The sequence below is a fragment of the Pleurodeles waltl genome, chromosome 7, assembly GCF_031143425.1.
Source record: "Pleurodeles waltl isolate 20211129_DDA chromosome 7, aPleWal1.hap1.20221129, whole genome shotgun sequence".
NCBI classification, from domain to species: Eukaryota; Metazoa; Chordata; class Amphibia; order Caudata; family Salamandridae; genus Pleurodeles; species Pleurodeles waltl.
The window spans coordinates 909,995,219-910,016,541 of NC_090446.1; the positions used below are offsets into that span (position 1 = coordinate 909,995,219).

Here is a 21,323-nt window from a genome sequence, read left to right on the forward strand (position 1 = left end):
TCCCCTCAAACGTCCTCTCACATTACAGTCTCCAGGATGAACAAAGATTACATTTTGGGGTGCATTACCAGTTTTCTGAGGTCCGATAATGAGAAGCTTAGGAAAACGGTCGCAGGTCTTCTCTTTTGACCAAATATCCTTGTGTCGTTTGTCTTCACATGGATCCTATAATTCCAAAGAGAACAGGTTAGCATCATCAATATGTTAGTTAAATCCTTGACCATTAGTGGACTCATTTTTTAAATCCCTAGAGTCTATTTCTTCAACTATCCTTCTTTCAACTGAACTTACCAAAAGCTCTAAAAACATAACTAATATATCAACTATAAAAGACTTATGATCAAGAACTTTAAATCTATAACAAGATTTGCAAAACTGAGAATTAGTACTGGAGGAAAAGATCAGTAAAGGGGTGAAGGAAACACGAAGAAACATTGAAAAAAGAATGAACAAAGACAGTAGGACAAGAGTGATAAGGGCGGAAAGCTATAGCTTGAGAAAGTATGGCCCTGGCTTCCTATGGGACCATGGCCAGCACCTGCGCAACCAAATCCCACAGTGTATGAGGGTAACGGGCCTAAACTGTTTTTGAATTTGAAGCTAGAAAAAGGACAACTCTGCCCCTAGATAGTGAAGGAAAGCCTTCAATGCAAGGGGAACAGCTAGGAGTTCTAAGCAACTGATGTGAAGGCCCCAGTGTTTTGACTCCCTGTGGCCTTGGACAGTTAGATTTTGCAAATGTGCTCCCCAACCTGAAAGGGAGGCATCCGTTGTGATGTCCTCATAGGGAACTGGGCCACAAAAAAGCCACCCCCCTGCAACCGGTTTTTAGTGTTCCACCACTGCAGTGAGTGGAAAGCGTAGCAGCTGACCAACACTAGATCTTCCCAATTACCCTCCGTGCGCTGGGCTTTCCTGCAACAGACGCATATGTAGTCCTGTATGAGGCACTATTGCAATGCAGGAGGCCATCAAGCCTAGGAGTTACGTAAATGTCCTGGATGGGACCTGATGGTCTGGTTGAATGAGTGAAGGAGTGCCTGAAAAGACCATCTGTCCAGGGTTGGGGTAGGCTAACCCACATTCCGAGTTGAGGACTGTTCCTAGATGGGGCTAAATTTGCCAGTGTTGGTGGTGGGACTTTGTGACACTGATGGTGAACCCCAACTCGTGGAGAAGATGTTTAGTGGTCTGAATGTATTGATGGCATAGCTAGTAGGTGCCAATCTTGATGAGTCAGTCGTCCAGATAAGGTGAGATGTGAATGCCCTGCTGACGCAGGTGTGTGGCTACCACTGCGAGGCACTTTGTGAACAATCTGGGAGCTGTAGTGACCCCGAATGGGAGTACCTTGAACAGATATTGCTTGCTACTGACTGCAAACTTGAGGTAGCGCAGATATGAGGGATATGTGGAAGTACACATGTTGAGAGCGGTCATAAAGTCGCCCTGCTGCAGAAGACATATGATATCCCGATGGGTGACCGTGTGAAAATAATCTGAGAAGATGTATTTGTTGAGGGGTCTTAGGTCTACAGTGGGCTTGCTCGAACCATCCTTTTTGTAAATTATGAAGTACAGGGAGTACACCCTTGAGCCTTGGTGATGAGGTGGTACCAGCTCAATAGCTCCTTTGTGAAGGAGCAAATTCACCTGTGAGCATGTTTACATGCTCTGGTGTACGTTTTGTGTTTGCAGGGTGGTATAGTGGTGGGGTTGAAGTTAGCTAAAGACAGTAACTGTGCTGTATGATGTCCAGCACCCACTGGCCGGTGGTGATGTTATGCCACTTAGGGAAGAACCCTCGCAAACTGCCCAACAGGTGTTAAGTGATCAGGAGGGGTAAGTAAGAGTTTGGTGGCTGTGGCGGGGGATTCATTTGGGGAAGGAACCCTACCTCTACCTCGAGCTATTACCCTATATGTGCCTCTTGATAAACCTCCGTCTGAGGTAGATTGTACGACGTGGAGGCTTCAGGGGAGATTTGTTTCGAAACTTTATGGAAGGGAGTGTGGCAAAAGGAACCTCTAAAAGTAGCTGTCTGAAATGCACCTATTGCCTTGGATGTTGCGGTATCGTTTTTTCATCTTTGAGGATTTGGTCCACCTAGGGCCCGAAAAGATGTTACCTATCAAAACGAAAGGCCAGTAAGTTCTGCTGAACTTCCGGTTTGAACACTGACATGTGAAGCCAGATATGATGTCTGAGAAGGAGGCTTGAGTTGATGTGTCCCAAGCAGCAATGTCAGCAGCGTCAAGAGCACATTGTAGGGTAGTGTTGGAGATTAATTTCCCTTCAGAAACAAACTTCTGTCCTACAAACTTCTGCCCTCTTTTCTTGTGTACTGTTTGTAGTTACTCCAAGTCATCCCGAGTAACGGCCCAAAAAACTTACAGAATTGGCAATACGACAGTGATTAGCGGACTGTGCCACTACTCTTTCTCCAGGTGCGTTTAGTCTTTTACTTTCTTTGTCTAGCAGGTGGAAGTGTCTCTGGTTGCTTGGGAGTTTGCCCTCTTTCACATTGTGTGAATCACAAGTCTAGTGGAAGCGGACCTTGAATACAAGAAGGATTTGAGGGACAAACATTTTACTTTTTATCAACTCCGAGATTAATTACTCAAGCATGGACAGGGTCCTGGAAAATGTCTGTTGTGTGACGCAACATATCTTTTAGCATAGGGAGGTATTGTGTAGTGTTGAGGAGAGGGTCTCAAACAGGAACCCCTCTCCTATTGAGTCTGAATGGAGGAGCACGTTATGCTAGGTTGCTGCTATGGCGAGGAGTTACTGATATGTGGAGGAAATCCCTGGTTATGGGGGAGTTGGGGCTTGATCAAAAGATAAAGCTCAGGCTCGGTGTATGGTGGTGATTCTGTCATTAATGTCCCAGGGGTCTGGCTGCAAGGCAGCTGAAGTAGGGTCTCTTTTCTCTGTCTCCAGTGTGTGGAAGTGGCAAGCCTTTGTGGGGTGTAGTAAAGAGGGTACCCACGAGAGGAGTGAGGGGAAGGAGAGTCCTGTGTTGGTGATGCAGGAGCTGGTAGTGGACTGGTGGCCTTGTCCGTCCTTTTTCTTTGTTTAGTAGCTGGGGCTATATCCAGGATCTCTTGGAAAGATAATTGCCTTTTTGGTGGATGTACAGCCGTTCCAGGTGGGCGGGAGATAATCCAACCTATCTGAGATGGGTAGCCAAATGTCTCTGTCAAGCATCAATCTCCGGAGCAGACTGTGGAGGTACTAGACTTTGGCGCCAAAGGCTTCGGGAACAACACTGTTTTCAGATCCGATGATTTCGTCTCTGATGGTTTACTCTATGCTGAGCCGATCACAGGCAGTGCTGAGCTGGCTGACGGGGTGTTTTTCCGCACCAAGCAGGAGCTCGGAATTGCGACCAAAGTCTATGGTCGGTGACAGGCTGGAAACAGGGGAGGCCCAGTGGAATACCGCTGGTGTACCAGGGTGGCTGTGGTCCTTTTGTGCAGACCTGCTCAGCCTGCGATCTGCAGGTTGGCGCTGGTGCTGTCCTATGGGGAGTTCAACTCGCTGTCACTACAGACACCTCGGTGTGATTTTCTTCAAACTCTTCAGTGTCAAATAGGTCCACTGGTTCTTCACCGCTCCTTCACAACATCTTGAGCATCGGGCCTGATGTTCACAGAAGCTCTTCTTCAATCTGAAGGAGCAGCAAATGTCACAAGCAAGCTTATTATGATCAGGTGAAAGGCAAAGGTTATAGTCCCGATGATCAGTCTGTGGATATTTTCAATGGCACAGAGAATAATACCTAAAAAGCGTTTGTTCCATCGCCCTCGAGATATGGTACGGAACCAATCAGAAGTCCTGGGAAAAGAAAACATGGAGGGCAAGGCACCACGAGGGACTGAGATCAATCGGAGAATCACCTGGGCGCAGGTGGAGTCGTCTACCACAATGGAAGGAAAAAGGTATACATGATCAAAAACAATATTCATGGTTAGAAGTTACCTGTGGGAACCAAAAAGAGTACCAACAAAAGGTCTCAAACCAGAGCACCCGTCTAAACCAGACGGCGGAAAGAAAACAATCTAGCAATGGAGTCGATGCCCATGAGCATTACAAGCAATAGGAAGGAGAACCTTGGGACTCAAAAGACTTGTTTGAAGAAAAAACTTGCACGCATCAAGGGCCAACACTAGATGGCAGGAGTGTACAGAGTATGTGTATCTAAAGTCACATATGCCATCGAACATAATGATTTTCATGCTTCTTCGACTATAGAAAACTTTGCATAACCTGGATGTTTCAAGAGAACTGAGAACATCAACTAATTTGGACACCGCCCTCAACAGCAGTAACGTAGATAGTTTCAGATTCATCATAATGTTACAAAATTAATGAGAATTCAATTCCTTTGAAACTTCATGCTCATTCAACAGGAACAAATGTAGCATTAATGTCATTTAAGAAAGGTTTGGCATTTACTGATATTTGCGAGGGCACTAAAGCACACAACTCTGTATTTTAATAAGCATTACCTCTTAGATGCATTATCTAAAGGGCATGCTTTTTTAAACACCGCCATGCACGTCATTCTACCTATTTGCTTTTCATCCGTAAGCATATGTGCACACTCTCCCTATTCTGGAGTTCGTTCACTTCAGAATAAAATTCCTAACCACCATGCAGGGATGGCAGAAGAGAAGGAGGGCTCATTAAAGAAAAATTGCCTTCATAGTGATTCTGGTACTCTTAGCCTTGGACTCTCAACACCTGTCCACATATCCAGCCTCCCTAGTCATGCTTTAGTTTTACATGTTAGAAAACATGGCATTGGATAATTGACTAAACAGGCGTAAGCGGCAACACATTTCTGCACTAATGTTTAGCTGATGTGAAATCCCACTGAACTTTTAAAATGGTTTTTATTTGGTCCGTACTTACGCTATATGTGACTCCATACCAATAGTAAAAGAGGGAAAGCAAGGACTAAGAAATTTGAAATTATTATGATTGCACACCTGCCACAATGGATCCTTCTCCTCAGGGAATATCTGGAAGTATTTCTGTGCCAACTGCAAAGGTGGCAATGTCTGCAACTTCAGATTTGTCCAAGAATTCAGAAAGCGGACCAAGTGCTTAAATGTGTAGAGGCCCAGACGATCATTCCCATAATTTGACAGGTGGGTCATAAAGATGCTTATCTGGGAATAAAGAGAGAATCAAGTTAATCTCAGTTGACCAATAGCTGCAGCCATGTCACGGACAGTGAATTAGCTGGAAAGGCAGACTCACAAATACTCATCATAGTCTGAAACAGGTTGATTTAACCTTAGTCCCCAACTACAAAAACATGTGTGGCTTAATTTACAAACTTATGTTCAAGAGTTTCACTGAATCACCTTTACAAATGACTAACAGGAGCCATCTGAACTTTGTCAAACACAATCGGCAAATACACTGTGCTACACCATCCACTATTTCTAAGTGTAAACATTTTACAGCGCAGCCACGCATGCCATCGCAAATACAGTTTAAGAACCAGCTTCTGTTTAATTACTGTTTAAAGGGGGTTTGTATGTTGCCATCATGTTGTTTCTTGGCTATTTCAAACACCACACCGGCACAAATGATACAGAACTGCAAAACATCAGCTATACAAGTCCAGAAAAGGAGAAAAAAAAAAAAAAAAATCAAAGCAGCTGAAACAAGAGCTTGCATTAGGGTGTAGTCTGTACAAAGTGAGGTGTTCATTAAAGTCCAAGAAGAAAGAAAAATGCAACACACCTGAACTACTTTTCCAATTGCCCTACCTGTTGTAGCATGTGGTGCCCCTACCAAAGTCTCCTGCTTTACCCTGGTTGTTACCAAGTCTTACTGCCTTTAAAGAGTCAATACATTTCATTTAAGGCCTACAATTTCTGTTTCTGCTTTCTCAGGCTAATCATTTGTAGTTTGGTATTCCATACCTTCCCAAATATAGGACAAGTTCCCAGAAGGCATCCTGACACACAAGAAGTCCACAAACCTGGTCACGCGTGTCCCAGGTGAGATGGTAGGGTATATCCGAGGAACAATGTTTGACTCCTGTGTCACATGAAGTAATGTCGCCATAAGTAGTAGTACTTTATACCCCAAACATCAATCTGACTGCCTGAAAAAACAATAGTTTCCCAAATTCTTGTTTTTTTTCTTTTTGCAGCTCAACTGAAACCCAGGTTGCCCACACAAGTTTTTTAAAAAAAAAATACCTTTTTTGATAAAAAATATATCACCTTTTTCTCCTTAAAACAATCATTAGTTTTGTCCCCATATGCCAACTTATCATTTTCATTAAGTTCTCAAATATGCTGTAGCCACATTAGGCAAGAATATGGAAGAATACGACTTGCATCCCCATGGACCACAACCAGGTGCAAGCGATGCCCACAGAGTGCTAGTCGTAGCCACGTATTGCCAGGGATGGCCATAACAGAGGCCAAGGGAAGATATCAGTGAAGGCCATCACTATTCCTGAGATATCTACAATAATGACAAGGATGAAGACGATAAAAAAGCAGCGTCATCCAATACCTGGGCCATGATTGTGGCAGATATAACTATCATGATGCCTTCACTATGCCAATTAAGATGCCACTTGTGCCAGGTCCTTCATAATGCCCTTAATGCCCACAAAATGTTAAGGATAGCTATTGTCTGTTGCAATAATACCTGCAATGCTCACAATCTGCCATGGGGAGACGGGTTCTGCTCATGCCTTCACAATTCTTACAATGGTCACAGTATGCTAAGGAGGGTTTTCATAATGCCTAGAACACCAATAATACACTGAGAAAGAAGGCCAATATAATGGATAGAATGTCTCAACAAGTGAGAGGGGACATCTAATACATGGGCCAACAAAATGCACAGAATGCCCCCTGAATAACTGCCAGTGTGACTTTCACTTCAAAATGCTTCTCATTCCCCTCCATTTCTGTTTCTCTTCATCTATATTTTCCCCAGCTACTCTCCTGAATTTCTACTCATTTATCACATCTGCCTTGATTTCCCTTTTTACTGTTACCAAACTACTGTTTCTACTCCTCATCTTCCTTTTTCGTCTTATCACAATTTTCCTATACTCTTTACTTTCCCCTTTTCTTCCTCTTTTCATTCTCATCTGTCTACCCACTTAACTGGCTCACTACTTTCCCAATCTTGTCTAGATCTTCCATTATAGCATTGTTATCTGCCTTTACCCTTTCTGGTAATCTTGATTTCTTTTTCGGCCCCACATAACTTTTTGTTTCTCCTTCCTGCTTTTAGTCATTCTTTTGTTTTGGCTTTTAGACTTGTTGTTAGTCTTCCATTCTTAATCTTTGTTTCCCTCCCCATGCTAATTCCTACTTTTTTCTTGTTTCACTTCTTTATTTATTTATCTACCACTATAGCCATACTTCTCTTTCCTTGTTATTGTCTTCCTAGCATCCTGTTTCTTTTTTTATTATTCAAATGTTCTTTCTCTCTTTAGATCTTCTTTGCTATTTCTTTATTTTTATTTCCCTCCTCTTACTCTTTTTTTCTAGTTTCACTCTTCTGTTCACCTCAGACTTTGTTTCCATTATCTTGAGTCCAGGTCATCTTTTTCATCAGTGTTTCTTACCTCCCATCTGCGTCTTTCTTTACTTTTAACTCCTATCATTATACTGTCAGATTTTCTTCTTACTGTCTTTCCTTCGTCTTATCCGGTTCCTTTTGTCTCCTGAATCTATTTCCTTGTTACACTCATAGCTTTCTTCTCACTACACTCCCTTTTCTTATCCCTTCTCTGTTAATCCTTCCTTCCTTCCTTCATTCAATCAGTCCATCACTCTTTTTATATTTCCTTCCATTTTTCTTTATAGCCATTGTTCCCTCCATATTTGATTTTATAATTATTTCCTTCCTTTATCCCATCGTTCCTTCCACAATACTTCCATGGTTTCCATCTTTCATTTCATCATTACATCTTTACTTTCTCCTCTTTCCGTTCTTTCATCCATTAAAAAAAAAACACATCTTTCCTTCCTCTTATTAATCCCGTTTTCCTTTAATCTCCCATTTTTCATTCCACGTCACTTTCATCTCCTTCCTAATGCACAATTTTTTTTTTGTTGCCACTATTTTATTTTCCCTTTTCACAAAATTTGGCTTTTCTGGCAATGCTCAACTCCTCCGACCCGCTGCTCTATCAGTGTTCTCTTAGAGAGCTGTTTATTATCTGCTGCCTGGTGACCTATGAGTCACAGAGCAAAGCTGAGAGGGGCTAATAATAACAAACAATTTGTGGTCCAGCTGAATGTCCTTCTCTAGCCGTTGTAGCGGGGCCTTCGCAAGACCCTTACGCAACTTAGCTTTCAAACCATTCCCTTTGAGCGAGACACTGATGGCTTGAACAAGCTATGATGATAGTCAAAGAGGATCGGAGTACAACTTTCAGTCGGAGACCCAGTAACCAGTGCCCTGGCCAACGGGAACACCGGCCATCTAACTTTTTTCTAGTCCGGTCCCTGCCACAGCAAGGACTGAAAGAAATGTTTGACGCTGTGGTGTGTTGGACAGCACACTAGTACAGAGAATCTAGAAGAAAAAAAATCGAAAGTTAGATTTAAATTCGAAATATTTACTGAGGTTCCTTGAAGAGTAAGCTTTCAGCCATCAAGGTACTGATACACAAAATGCCTTTTCATGAGGTGAACCACAATTTTCCATTTGAAGGAAAAAAAAAAAAGATTTGTGGCACTGATTTTGGTCACAGGAATAAAGCTGTGTTGTAATGATAGCTGTCAATTTTAAAAGTCAAGAATATGACGTATTCCTGCACAAAAGTTAATATGAGTAGATGCATCTTTATAATCTCCAGGGGATGAGGAAAGATTTCATGTAGAGCCGGGGTTTTGAAATTGTTATCTTGCTTGAGGACCACAGCTGCTACATGCCAACATTGAAGAAAGTATATAAGACAGATTTCGGTCAAACAAATGCAGCATCATTTTCCTCATTCAATTGCATTAAAGTGAAGGAACTATTAAGCAGTAAAAAACATTAAGACATTGTTTAATTTAAAATCGGGAGTGCCCCATCTAAATCGATAATATTGCACTCTCAGTAACTACCTTAAAGACAAAAATGGTAGCAGTTGATGCCTCTGTTCCTCTGTGATCCTCGAACTTCCTTCAAAACAATTTTTCATATAAGGGCCCTTGCTTTTTAAGCCAGAAAGTCCCATTACGGAGGACTGATTTATGTAGGAGAGATGTTCAAAGGAGTAATACAGAACCTGAAACTGTGACCATCTTATAGTTCTAGCAAACATAGGACTTCCGTTTTGCTCTTTAAAGCTGGGGGTGTCGCTACACTGTGCTGGTCTTCCGCAAGGTTGAGGGAAAGAGATACTATTTGTCAGGGGCTTACCAAAAGAGATTAATTATTGACTGCATATGCCTCTGGCACTGGTCTGGTGCTTCTGCCTTTGGTGGAAATTAGGTTGTTGCTGATGAAAGTGCTCTTTTTGCAATTCAGGCGTTTGAACCCACTGTGCCCTAGGGTTTTTGGGCTGCACCCTATTAGAACGCTTCATTTTCTCGGGACCGACTGTCTTAAGTATGTCTGACTGTCTTCATTTTACTCATTTCATCATCAGTACTTGAAACACAAACTGAAGATTTTGAAAACAGGAGATCAAACACTTTAATTGGTGGGTGTTTTCAGCTAAATCCTAGCTATGACGGTGAGACCATGAGGAAAAAAACACAGCAGTATCCTTTAGTAACAGTCTGCCACATACTGGGCTTCACTGATGGCCTAATCAGAGGCCACCAATATCCAGATTTCGTGAAACACTTTATATCACAGTAAGAACATACAAAACTGTAAGTAAGTCCCATAGTGATCTGTGCGGTTAGCTTAGTAAGGATGCAAGTTGGAACTTCCAAAAATAGTGACAGATATTCTGTATCACCTTCTTCCAATTAAAGGCACCCATTTTGCTTTCTTTAGCTGGAGGAGCTGTAATTATGAAATAAAGAAAAGCATATGACCAACTACGGAGTCAATCGCCTGATGTGGAGAAGGATTGCTCTCCTGTCCACGAGATCTGTATTTCTTTGCATACCCAAGAGGAAAATATACCGTTTCACTGAAGCAGGGGAGAAGAAAACTGACACAATTACTTGCAGCAAACCCAGTGTCAGTAAATCTCATGACTTAAATGGTGTCTTAGGAACAAAGGTTTAAAAAAGAGTAGAGGTTCTGGAGCATGCAGGTGTCTATGATAAAGTGCCTGTTGCTCCCAGAAGGACACTTCATTGAAAGTTCCAATTGTTTTGGTGCTCTTCAGATGCTTTACACTCGTTCCTTTGTGTACCCCTGACTCAGAGGTACAGCCACCCAAGGCTGAGCTAAAGATTTAACACACAAGACTTACTGGTTCGAATGAGGTTTGTAAGTATTACACAGAGAGGTCTCACAACTACACCACATAATACATATCATCAAAAACCCTTAAAGGTCCCCACTCAATCTCTATGTGTGAAGGTGGAGCTGGTGCAGGTGCAGGACCCTGCCCTGGTGCAACAGAATTTCCTCCTGAAGAGGCGGCCTGACCAGAGGACAGATGCTCATTCTAAGGAGTTCTGCCTACCAGACCCTGTGTGCGCACTCCGGAGCCACTATTGATGACTTGGGCCCAGTCATTTCCAAACTTATTGAGAACTCCGGGCAGGAGCGGTATCGGCACAAAAGCGTTCATGAGGCCCAGACCCCATTCAAGTCTGAGTGAGCGCTGCTTTGGATACTCCAGCCTGCAGAAGTGCTGACGTTGCATGTTCATAAACTTACTAACCCCTTTGGGATTTGTAGGTTTCGTTTGTCAAACCTTGAGCTCCAACGTGGGCAGCTGTGGCTCTGAGCAGTCAGCCTTACACAAAGGAATGTGTGTAATGCATTTAAACAGCATCAAATCAAGAGATGAAATACACAAGCCACTTAAGAAATCTGACACCAATTTATAAAAACAAACTATTTTAATGTATTTTTAGACACCAAAACAAAAGACCCACCGAAGGGTTCCTGAGATACTGATTTGACAAGGTATAATAGATATATACTTTTTCCCTTAACCACAAACAAGCCTTGACAAATTTAACAAATGTCATACTTAGGAACTTTAAAAAAAAAAAAATCATAAGTATTAATGTGGTTACGTTAAGTCACTTTAAACAGCCAACTCCTGCAGGGAGCAAGTCAGTTAGTTGCTTATCTCCTTGCTATAGATTCCTAATGAAGTGGTCCTGATGCAAGGGATACAGGATGATGAAGATGCTCAAGGACCCTATGGATGCAATGTGGTCATGAGGGAGGGGAAGAGCCTTCTACAGCTACTTCTTGGTCCACAAACATTTGGTGCAAATGTCCAGGCAACAGGGGGTTAACACCCCTCAACCTCCTTTTGGTCCAGGCAGAAGTCCAGTCGTCACTGGGCTACCAGTCACCCAGTATCGCGGTCACCAGCTGAAACTTTCCTGAGCAGTTTTGCAGCTTGAAAATTTTTCTGGATTCACATGCTGTTCATTATTCTACCATCTAGTGTCTGGGTCCGGAAACCTCATTAGTCCTCTTTATTTTCCATCTGTGTCTTGTCTGTAGTAATGTGGTGCAATGCATATCCTCCTGTGACATTAGACATGCGTCCCAGAAGCCTCTGTGAGTGGTTGCCATCTTCAGATTTCATTTTCCCTTTGATGAATCCTTTGTACTCACGCGCCTTCAGCTCTATCTCTCTCAAAATTGTAACATCTTTCCTCCTTGTCTCACCTTATTTCCTAGGAAGGTGGAGGGTCGTGTGTATATCCAGAAACTTTTTCAAGCTGCAAAACTACTCCTACTGGTAAGTAACCATTTCCTTTTGCAGCATGAATCCGTTTCTGGATTCACATGTTGAGCACTGATTTTGTAGCATTATTCTGGGACACTGTTGACAGTCTTGTTAAAATGAGGTTGAGTTGCAAATAGATGCTTCAGTGCTCTGTCCCACTTGTGCCTCCTTGTTTATCTGGATGCCCACACAATAGTGTTTTGTGAAGGTGTGGACAGATGACTGTGGCTGCCATAAGCATGTCATTTATGGGCACGTTTGCCAGGAAGGCCCAGATGGATCCCTTCTTCCTTGCCAAGTGTGCTCTAGGTTTAGCCTCCAGGCGGTTTCATGCCTTATGGTAACACAACTGGATTGTTTTAACTATCTAATTTGCAATGATCCCTTTTGTTACTGGTGAGCTCTTGTTAATGTTTGGAAATGATAAGAAGAACTGACTTCCCTTTCGGATCTCCCTTGTCATCACAGTCATGTGCACGTCTAGTGTTGCAGCATTCTCTGAGCTTGTGTTTCTAGCAGTTGGAAAAATCCTGCTAACTTGATAGCTTGGTTCATGTGAAATTGCAATATGATCTTTAGGAGAAAAATGTGGGTTGGTCCTCATTGATATCCTATCCTTATGTATTTGCAGATATAGTTCTTGAGTGGTTAGTGTCTGAAGCTCGCTCACCTTGCGCAATAATGGGATTGTGATTAGAAAGGTGGTCTTTCCAGATCAGGAATCGCTGTTCTGTCTTGTGCAGTGGTTCAGACATTGCTTTAATAAGTTGTGTTAGCACCAAATTGAGGTTCAGCATTGGCACTGACCTGGGCGGAACTACTCCTTGCTCCTTCCAGGGACTTCTTGATAACTGGTGTTGTGAAGAAAGTCCTTCCCATTTGGCCTCATCTGTAGGCCACTATCGCCACAAAGAGCACATTGAATGAAATGTATGTCAGTTTGCTGTGCATCAGGTAGATCACATACCTGATCACTGTGGTGTTCACCGTTCTGCTGAGGAACCGAACCTGGTCTTTGCACCATAGTACATGCATTTTGTCACGTAGCATCTTCTTGTACTCTGCCTTCTTGCTTCCTTTAGAACATCCATTGAACATTTTGGGAGATTCAAGTGCCCAAATTCTATGTCCTGAGGAGCCAGGTAGCTACACTCAGGCTGCCCAACGTCTGGTGAAGACCTTTCCTCCTTGCACGGAGAGGAGATAGTGTTTTCGTGATAACATCTTTAAATTTCCTCTCAGAATCACCACATCTGAGAACCATGCTTGTCTTGCCCAATCTGAAGAAATTAGGATAATTGTTCATCTGGAACTGTTTGCACTTGTTTAACACTAGGGGTATGAGGGGAATTGGTGTAAACGTGTAGGCAATTCCTGACCAGTCTGTCAACAGGACATTCCCTTGGAAGAGGCAGTGTGGGTGCCTGGATGAGAAATCTCAGCATTTGGTATTCTCTAGGGCTGCAATTAGGTCAATCGCCAAGAGGAGTGGAGATGTGCCCTTCAGAGAGGAATACACCTGCCGGGTGTCGAAAACAGAGGGGCAAACAGGCATCCATATTACACAAATGGGAATTAAACAACAAAGTGCTGCAAGAGCACTATGTTGGGAACTGCCACTGCTGTTGAGCACCCTGGTGCTGAGTCAGCTGAAAGGATGACATTGGTGCTGCAGCCTGGAACCTTACCCCGTCCTGCAGGTCTTCTTGCTGTTCTTCCTCTCCTTCGTTGCCCACAGAACATTGAAGAATGTTTGTATTTCTTCTCAACTCTGTGTTACCACCTTGCAAGAGGATGGCTCTCTAAAGGCCTGCCTCCCCTGATCTAGGATGTTTTCCAGCGATGGGAGGTATTTGTTTTGCTCTGGGCTGGTTGTAGATTCTCGAGGACGAAGCAAGCCTCTGGCATCTCTTCCTCTAGTTGGATCCAGTATTTATCTGCTGTGGCATTGTACATTGTGACGTTGCCTTGTTGCTAAGATCTTCAGGGGTGTGTGTTGATCGCCTCTTCCAATGAGTGTTTCGGGGTTCTGCCACTGTTCATCACAGCTTTCGGCATCCTAGAAGATCTCCTGGTCCTCAGTGTCCTCCTCACAGAGGAACATTTCCTGCTATTCTTCTTGCAGTTCAGGAGTAGCTGGCAGGTGGAGTTCGCCTTAATCTTCCTCCTCCCTGCTCTTTTCCCCCAGTGGCCTCAAGGGGATTTTGAACTCATTCATGGAAGCCTTGAAATCTTTCTTATTCTGAAGAAATGCCGCTATTCCCTCCTCGAACTTTCCTTTTTCTCTCTACATTTTGAAGGCCCACTCTTTGGCGTCGAGAGGCTTTAAACACCCTTTTCTTCAGCTCCGGCAGATCCATCAGGCCTTCCTTTGCCCTTTACTTCTCTTGATTATCTTTCGGCGTTGAAAGTATCTCAGTGTGGCGATCTCCACAGGTGTCTCCTTTCAGGACTCATTGAGTTCCTCTTTACGTTTCGTCTTTCCTTTGATCACCAAGTGCTTTGAAACTGAGGCACCCTTATGTGGCTTTGAGTCCGAAGTCTTCAGTTTGGCCCCAGAGGACTTTTTCGGTGTTACCTGCTGTTTGTCTATCCCTGTGTTTGTTTGTCGTCAGTTTTGCCTCATCTTATTGGACTTCATCCACTTCAACGTCATCTGCCATTGCCACTTCTGCCTTCTCAACATTGTGCTCTCATCATGTAACACACCAAGGTCTTTAAGCAACAAGCTCCCCTTCCTCTGCACCTGTCTGCTAGTCTGGTGTTCACACGCCTGCCTCGTTCTTGCTTTCAAGGTCTTACTTTTAAACTTGCTGCGCACTTTATATTTCCTTGTGTCATGGTTTTCCGGTAGGGAAAGGTTACAGACCTTGTAGCTGTCTTTCTGTGAAAACTTTAAATGGCACTCAGAGCAGAATCTAAAGGGAGTGTTCTCCTTTTCATGAACTCAAGTTAACCTCATCACTTCTTAATTCAAATTATCAGGGACTTACAGAATCTCAAAATATCATCAATGGAAGCTTCTTTTGCCTTACCTGAAAATGTTTCTGTGACTCCTGCTAAAAACCTTGATCCCCTCAGAAAACAGAGGTACTCAAGATGAAGACCGCATAAGTGAGAACAAAATAGTTTCGTACCTGTAGGTGTAATTTTGCATCTTGAAGAATTTTCGGGATTCACATGCTGTGCATTATTCAGCCATCTAGTTGTTTTGTCTAGAATTCTCCACTTTTTTTCTAGTCCTTGCTCTATTTTTTCCTTCTTGCTCGGTGTTGACGGATCCCCTGTGACCTTGTACGCCCTCCCCTGGAAGCTCCCACTCTTGTAGCCATCTTCAGAATGTTTTTTCTTTTTCCTCTTTTTCCTCTTTGTTCCTCCTTTCATCTTCTTGGTGGAGGTGGGTGGGTCACTAGTGAATCCAGAAAATTCTTCAAGCTGCAAAACTACTTCTAGAGGTAAGAAACTTTCGTTCTGCAGCTTGAATCTTTTCTGGATTCACAAGCTGTGCATAGATTTTGTAGCGGTTTTGTTAGTTTTACGGTGGTCGGGTTGAACATGAACTCGGATTTCTAAACAGATGTTTTAGCACATTTTTTCCCACTTGAGCTTCCTTGTTCATTTGAATGTCTATGTAGTAGTGTTTGGGAACATGTGTAGGGATGACCACGTGGCTGCAATACAGATGACCTGTAAGGGTATATTTGCTAGAAAAGCAATGCTTGAGTTTTATTGTACCCCCGCACCTGTGTGGCACAGTTGGTTTGCGTGCTCCATCTGGCAATTGTACCCTTAGTCACTGGTTTTCCCCAATTGTTATCTGCAAAGGAAACAAATATTTATTTTGCTTTCCTGATTGTCTTTGTCCTCCCGATATATTACATTATTGCACGTCTTGTGTCCAGCTTGTGTAATACCCTCGCCGCCTGATTCTTCGGCTTTTGAAAAAAACTTGGGATTTGCAATATTTGATTTCAGTGGATGTCTACCTTTGGTAAGAACTGTGGATCTGTCCTCAAGACTATTCTGTGAGTGCTTGTATTTCACTCACTCTACGGAGTGATGTTATAGTCATAACAAATGCCGGCTTCAATGTGAGCAACTTTAATGTGGCCTTGTGTAAAGACTCAAATGGTGTCTTCATTAGTTGCATTAGCACATTTAGATTCTACTGATACTTTCCGAGGTGGTGCAATTATTTTTGCTCCGTCTAAGAGTTGTGAAGAAGCTTCTTTCTATGTGACTGCTTGTGTAGGCCACAATTGAGGCTAAGTGTACCATCAAGAATGTACACATTAGTTTGCAGTCTAATAGGTGCATAACATATTGGCACTGCTGCGTCTTTAGCGTTTTTCCCAATAAGTCACATTTTGATACGATAATGAGTATCTTTCCAATTTGGCTATGTGGCCTTCCTTGATGTTGGCTTTCTAGCCGCTCTAAGCAGAGGCATTATGTATTCTGGAAGTTTTAGGTGGCCGAATTATACGTTTTCAGGAGCCAAGCTGCCAGGCTCAAACACTTTGGTTGTGGGTATAGAACCTTTCCTCCTTCCACTGACAATAGGTTCTGTTTTTGCAGTTTCAGAACGATACCCTGTGCCATTTCTATTAGATGAAAGAACCAGGTTTGTTTTGCCTATTGAGGGATGTAGGAAAGTGCCCTTGTTGGCACGGTTACACCCTCACATTTTGCCAGCTATTGATGCAAACTTGACAGAGAGTGCTGGGATCCTGCTAACCAGGCCCCAGCACCAATGTTCTTTCCCAAAAACTGTACCACTGTTTCCACAATTGGCACAACTCTGGCCCACAGTTAAGTCCCTTGTACAGGGTACCCATGCTACCAAGGGCCCTGTGGCCAGGGAATGTCCCCCAAGGGCTGCAACATGTATTATGCCACCCTGAGGGGCCCCTCACCAAGCACATGTACACTGCCATTGCAGCTTGTGTATGCTGGTGGGGAGAAAAAGACAAAGTAAACATCAACCACTGCCTGTGGCATAGGTAAGTCACTCCTCTAGCAGGGTTAACAGCCCTAAGGCGTGGTGCATTATACCACCGGGGAGGACATAGTTCCATGAGCAATGTGCCCCTGCAGTGTCTAAGTCCATTCTTAGATATTGTAAGTGCAGTGTGGCTATACTGAGTATATCGGATGGTAGTATGTTACGAACTCCACAACTCCATAATGGCTTCACTAAATTCTGCAAAGTTTGTATCAAGCTTCTCATCACAATAAACCCACACTGATGCCAGTGTTGGATTTATTGAAAAACACAACCAGTGGGCATCTTAGAGATGCCCCCTGTATGTTAGCCAAACTGCTAGTGCCACTTTCAAGTGAGTTTCTGACCACATGGGTGAGAGCCTTTGTACTCTCTGTGGCCAGAAACACAGCCTGCACTGGGTGGAGGTGCTTTACACCTCCCTCCTGCAGGAACTGTAACACCTGGCAGTGAGCCTCAAAGCCTCAGACCTCTTGTTACAGTGTCCCAGGTCACTCCAGCTAGTGGGGATGTCTGTCCCCGGACAAAGTCCCAGTTTTGGCAACAATTCCGGCTGGAAAATTAGGGAAAACAAGGAGAAGTGACCACCTCAGCTGGGACCACTCTAAGTCTCCAGAGCTGAGGTGACCCCCTCCTTGCAAAATCCTCCATCTTGGTTTGGAGGACAGGGACCAATATGTTAGGTCTGTTTCCCCCTCCCCAAAAGGAGTGGACACCCTCAGAGACAGTGTGATTACTGCCCTCTGACACCTGTAAAGCCCCTGAATCCAGAATTTAAGGGCATCCATGAACCTAGCTCATAAGATTCCTGGTGACCTCACAAGAAGAAAGAAGAAGGACTGCTGCTGTAGAAAAACTTCGCACAAGGTTAGTCCAGTGATTTGAAGTCCATTTCTAATACTAGCCTTCTCATTCCTCCTGTAAATTCTCCAATCGTATGGTTGATAACTTACGTGGTGCGGTTAGTTCTTTCAGTGCTCCTTAGGTACTTTTAGGTGATTTCCGGTGTCCTTTCATTTTCAAACCATTTCCTTTTATTTTTCTCTTTTTCTTTTGATGATCCAACATACTATCTTCTGTGAATCCTTCTGCATCCGCGGAGCTTCAGCTACTGCTTCCATGACACAACAGCAGGAATAAGAATCTGAAGATGGCGACCATGCACAGAAGCTTCTGGGCTGCACATCTGACATCACTGGAGGAGGGACATAAGGCTACAGACAATGCCCAAACGAGAAAAAAAAAAAAAGACAGAAAAAGAGGACTAACAAGAAGTTTCCAGATTCAACCAACAGATGGCAGCACACTGGACAGCTTGTGAATCAAAAAAATGATTCACACTGCAAAACTTACCTTCTGTGGGACCAAGGACACTCCCATGACTGTACTGGGTCCTGAAAACTTGGGTGCAACTTTATGGGTGTGCTCCTGTGCTGCACAGTGTGGAGTGACGTTGATGCAAAGATTTGGGCTACAAGCTTGCCCCAGCAGGCTTCTTCAGCTGTTGTGGTCCTGTGCTGCGAACAGGTCAGCCAGCTAACCTTTGGAATTTCTTGCTCCGGAAACCACAGCCCTTCTTTGCTGGACCCCAGTTTCAGGTGCAGTTCACATCTGTGCAGCCTCTTTTTGCCAGGTCGTTAGTTCTGCTTGGCAGTCTTTCTTCTTCCGCACAGCATAGTATTGTCTTCTTTCCTGGGAGTAGTTTGCACATATCCCCAGAAGCCCAGAAAGCTGTCTCAGGGACAGAATCTGTGTGCAACCCTGGATGAGCATAAGGGATTTAAAGTAACAAAGTGGAAACTTTGTAAAAATTTGCACAATGCAACAAGTCACATTAAGTCTGATTTGATGCCCACGTCGAAACTGAAGTAACAAGTTTTTTTTTTGATACCTTAAGATATCAACTTTAGTAGTCCCAGTCAGAAGTGCTGCTGTAGCGGCCTGCAATTATACACTCACCAACTGGGCTACTAGCCTTTTCACAGTACGAGCAACAGTTATGACTTTTTGCTGTTGGAACATGTAAAACATGTTTTGCTTTTGTAATATACAGCACCCTGCCTTAGGGCTTGCCTTCAGGGTGACATACGGAAAATGTCACTTACCCAGTGTACATCTGTTTGTGGCATGAGACGCTGCAGATTCACATGCTGTGCATATCCCGCCATCTAGTGTTGGGCTCGGAGTGTTACAAGTTGTTTTTCTTCGAAGAAGTCTTTTCGAGTCACGAGATCGAGGGACTCCTCCCATTTCGGCTCCACTGCACATGGGCGTCGACTCCATCTTAGATTGTTTTCCCCGCAGAGGGTGAGGTAGGAGTTGTGTATATAGTAATAATGCCCATGCAATGGAGTAAGTATGTATGTACTTAAAACGGCTACAGGCTCCCGGGGAGGGTGCATTTGAATCTGCAGCGTCTCATGCCAAGAACAGATGTACACTGGGTAAGTGACAGTTTCCGTTCAATGGCATGTGTAGCTGCAGATACACATGCTGTGCATAGACTAGAAAGCAGTTATCTCCCCTAAAGCGGTGGTTTAGCCTGTAGGAGTTGAAGTTGTCTGAAATAATGTTCTTAGTACTGCTTGTCCTACTGTGGCTTGTTGTGTTGTTAACACATCCACGCAGTAATGTTTAGTAAATGTATGAGGCGTAGACCATGTGGCTGCCTTACATATTTCTGTCATTGGTATATTTCCTAGAAAGGCCATTGTGGCGCCTTTCTTTCTAGTGGAGTGTGCCTTTGGTGTAATAGGCAGTTCTCTTTTAGCTTTAACATAACAGGTTTGAATACATTTAACTATCCATCTGGCAATGCCCTGTTTGGATATTGGATTCCCTGTATGCGCTTTTTGGTAAGCTACAAACAATTGTTTTGTTTTGCGAAACTGTTTAGTTCTATCAATGTAGTACATTAGAGCTCTTTTTATGTCTAATGTATGTAATGCTCTTTCAGCTACAGAGTCTGGTTGTGGAAAGAACACTGGGAGTTCCACAGTTTGGTTTAAGTGGAACGGTGATATAACCTTTGGCAAAAATGTTGGATTCGTGCGTAGAACCACCTTATGTTTGTGTATTTGTATAAAGGGTTCTTGTATGGTAAAGGCTTGTATTTCACTCACTCTTCTGAGGGATGTGATAGCTATTAGAAAGGCTACTTTCCAGGTTAAGTATTGCATTTCACAAGAGTGCATGGGTTCGAATGGTGGACCCATGAGTCGCGTTAATACAATATTGAGGTTCCACGAAGGAACTAGTGGTGTTCTTGGTGGAATGATCATTTTTAGACCCTCCATAAATGTTTTTATGACTGGGATTCTAAATAGTGAAGTTGAATGTGTAATTTGCAGATATGCTGAAATTGCTGTGAGATGTATTTTAATGGACGAAAAAGCTAAGTTCGATTTTTGTAAGTGTAGTAAGTAGCTTACAATGTCTTTTGCGGACGTGTGTAATGGTTGAATTTGATTAATTTGACAGTAATAAACAAATTGTTTCCATTTATTTGCGTAGCAATGTCTTGTAGTAGGTTTTCTAGCTTGTTTGATGACCTCCATACATTCTTGTGTAAGGTCTAGGTGTCCGAATTCTAAGACTTCAGGAGCCAGATCGCTAGATTGAGTGATGCTGGACTCAGGTCTCTGATCTGCTGTTTGTGTTGAGTTAACAGATCTGGTCTGTTTGGTAGTTTGATATGAGGCACTACTGACAGGTCTAGTAATGTCGTTAACCAAGGTTGTCGTGCTCAAGTTGGTGTTATTAGTATTAGTTTGAGTTCGTTTTGACTCCATTTGTTTACAAGATACGGAAGGAGTGGGAGAGGGGGAAAAGCGTAAGCAAATATCCCTGACCAACTCAGCCATAACGCATTGCCTTTGGAGTGAGGCTGTGGGTACCTGGATCCGAAGTTTTGGCATTTTGCGTTTTCTTTTGTTGCGAATAGGTCCATTTGCGGTGTTCCACACTTTTGGAAGTAGGTTTGCAGTATCTGTGGATGAATCTCTCATTCGTGGATCTGTTGGTGATCTCGACTGAGATTGTCTGCCAATTGGTTTTGAATTCCTGGGATGTATTGCGCTATTAGGTGAATGTGATTGTGATTCGCCCAATGCCAAATCTTCTGTGCTAAGAGACAGTTGTGATGAGTGTGTGCCTCCCTGCTTCTTTAAGTAATACATTGTTGTCATGTTGTCTGTTTTGACAAGAATGTGTTTGTGGGTTATTATCGGTTGAAATGCTTTTAACGCTAGAAACACTGCTAGTAATTCTAGCTGATTTATATGAAGTTGTTTCAGTTGAGTGTCCCATTGTCCCTGGATGCTGTGTTGGTTGAGATGTGCTCCCCATCCTACCAGGGAAGCATCTGTTGTGATTACGTATTGAGGCACTGGGTCTTGGGAAAGGCCGCCCTTGGTTTAAATTTACAGGATTCCACCATTGAAGCGA

The 21,323-nt window shown here is 43.3% G+C and overlaps 1 protein-coding gene across 1 annotated transcript in view; it reads right to left on the reverse strand.

Moving 5' to 3' along the window:
* The window catches only part of NDST1 (N-deacetylase and N-sulfotransferase 1), a 484,786-nt gene that overhangs the window by 196,715 nt on the left and 266,748 nt on the right, over positions 1-21,323 (reverse strand). The window contains exons 8-9 of the mRNA XM_069199555.1: positions 4,998-5,180; positions 69-165 (exon numbers count right to left, since the gene is read on the reverse strand). Coding sequence (XP_069055656.1) covers positions 69-165; positions 4,998-5,180 — 280 coding nt within the window. The remainder of the gene's footprint in view (positions 1-68; positions 166-4,997; positions 5,181-21,323) is intronic.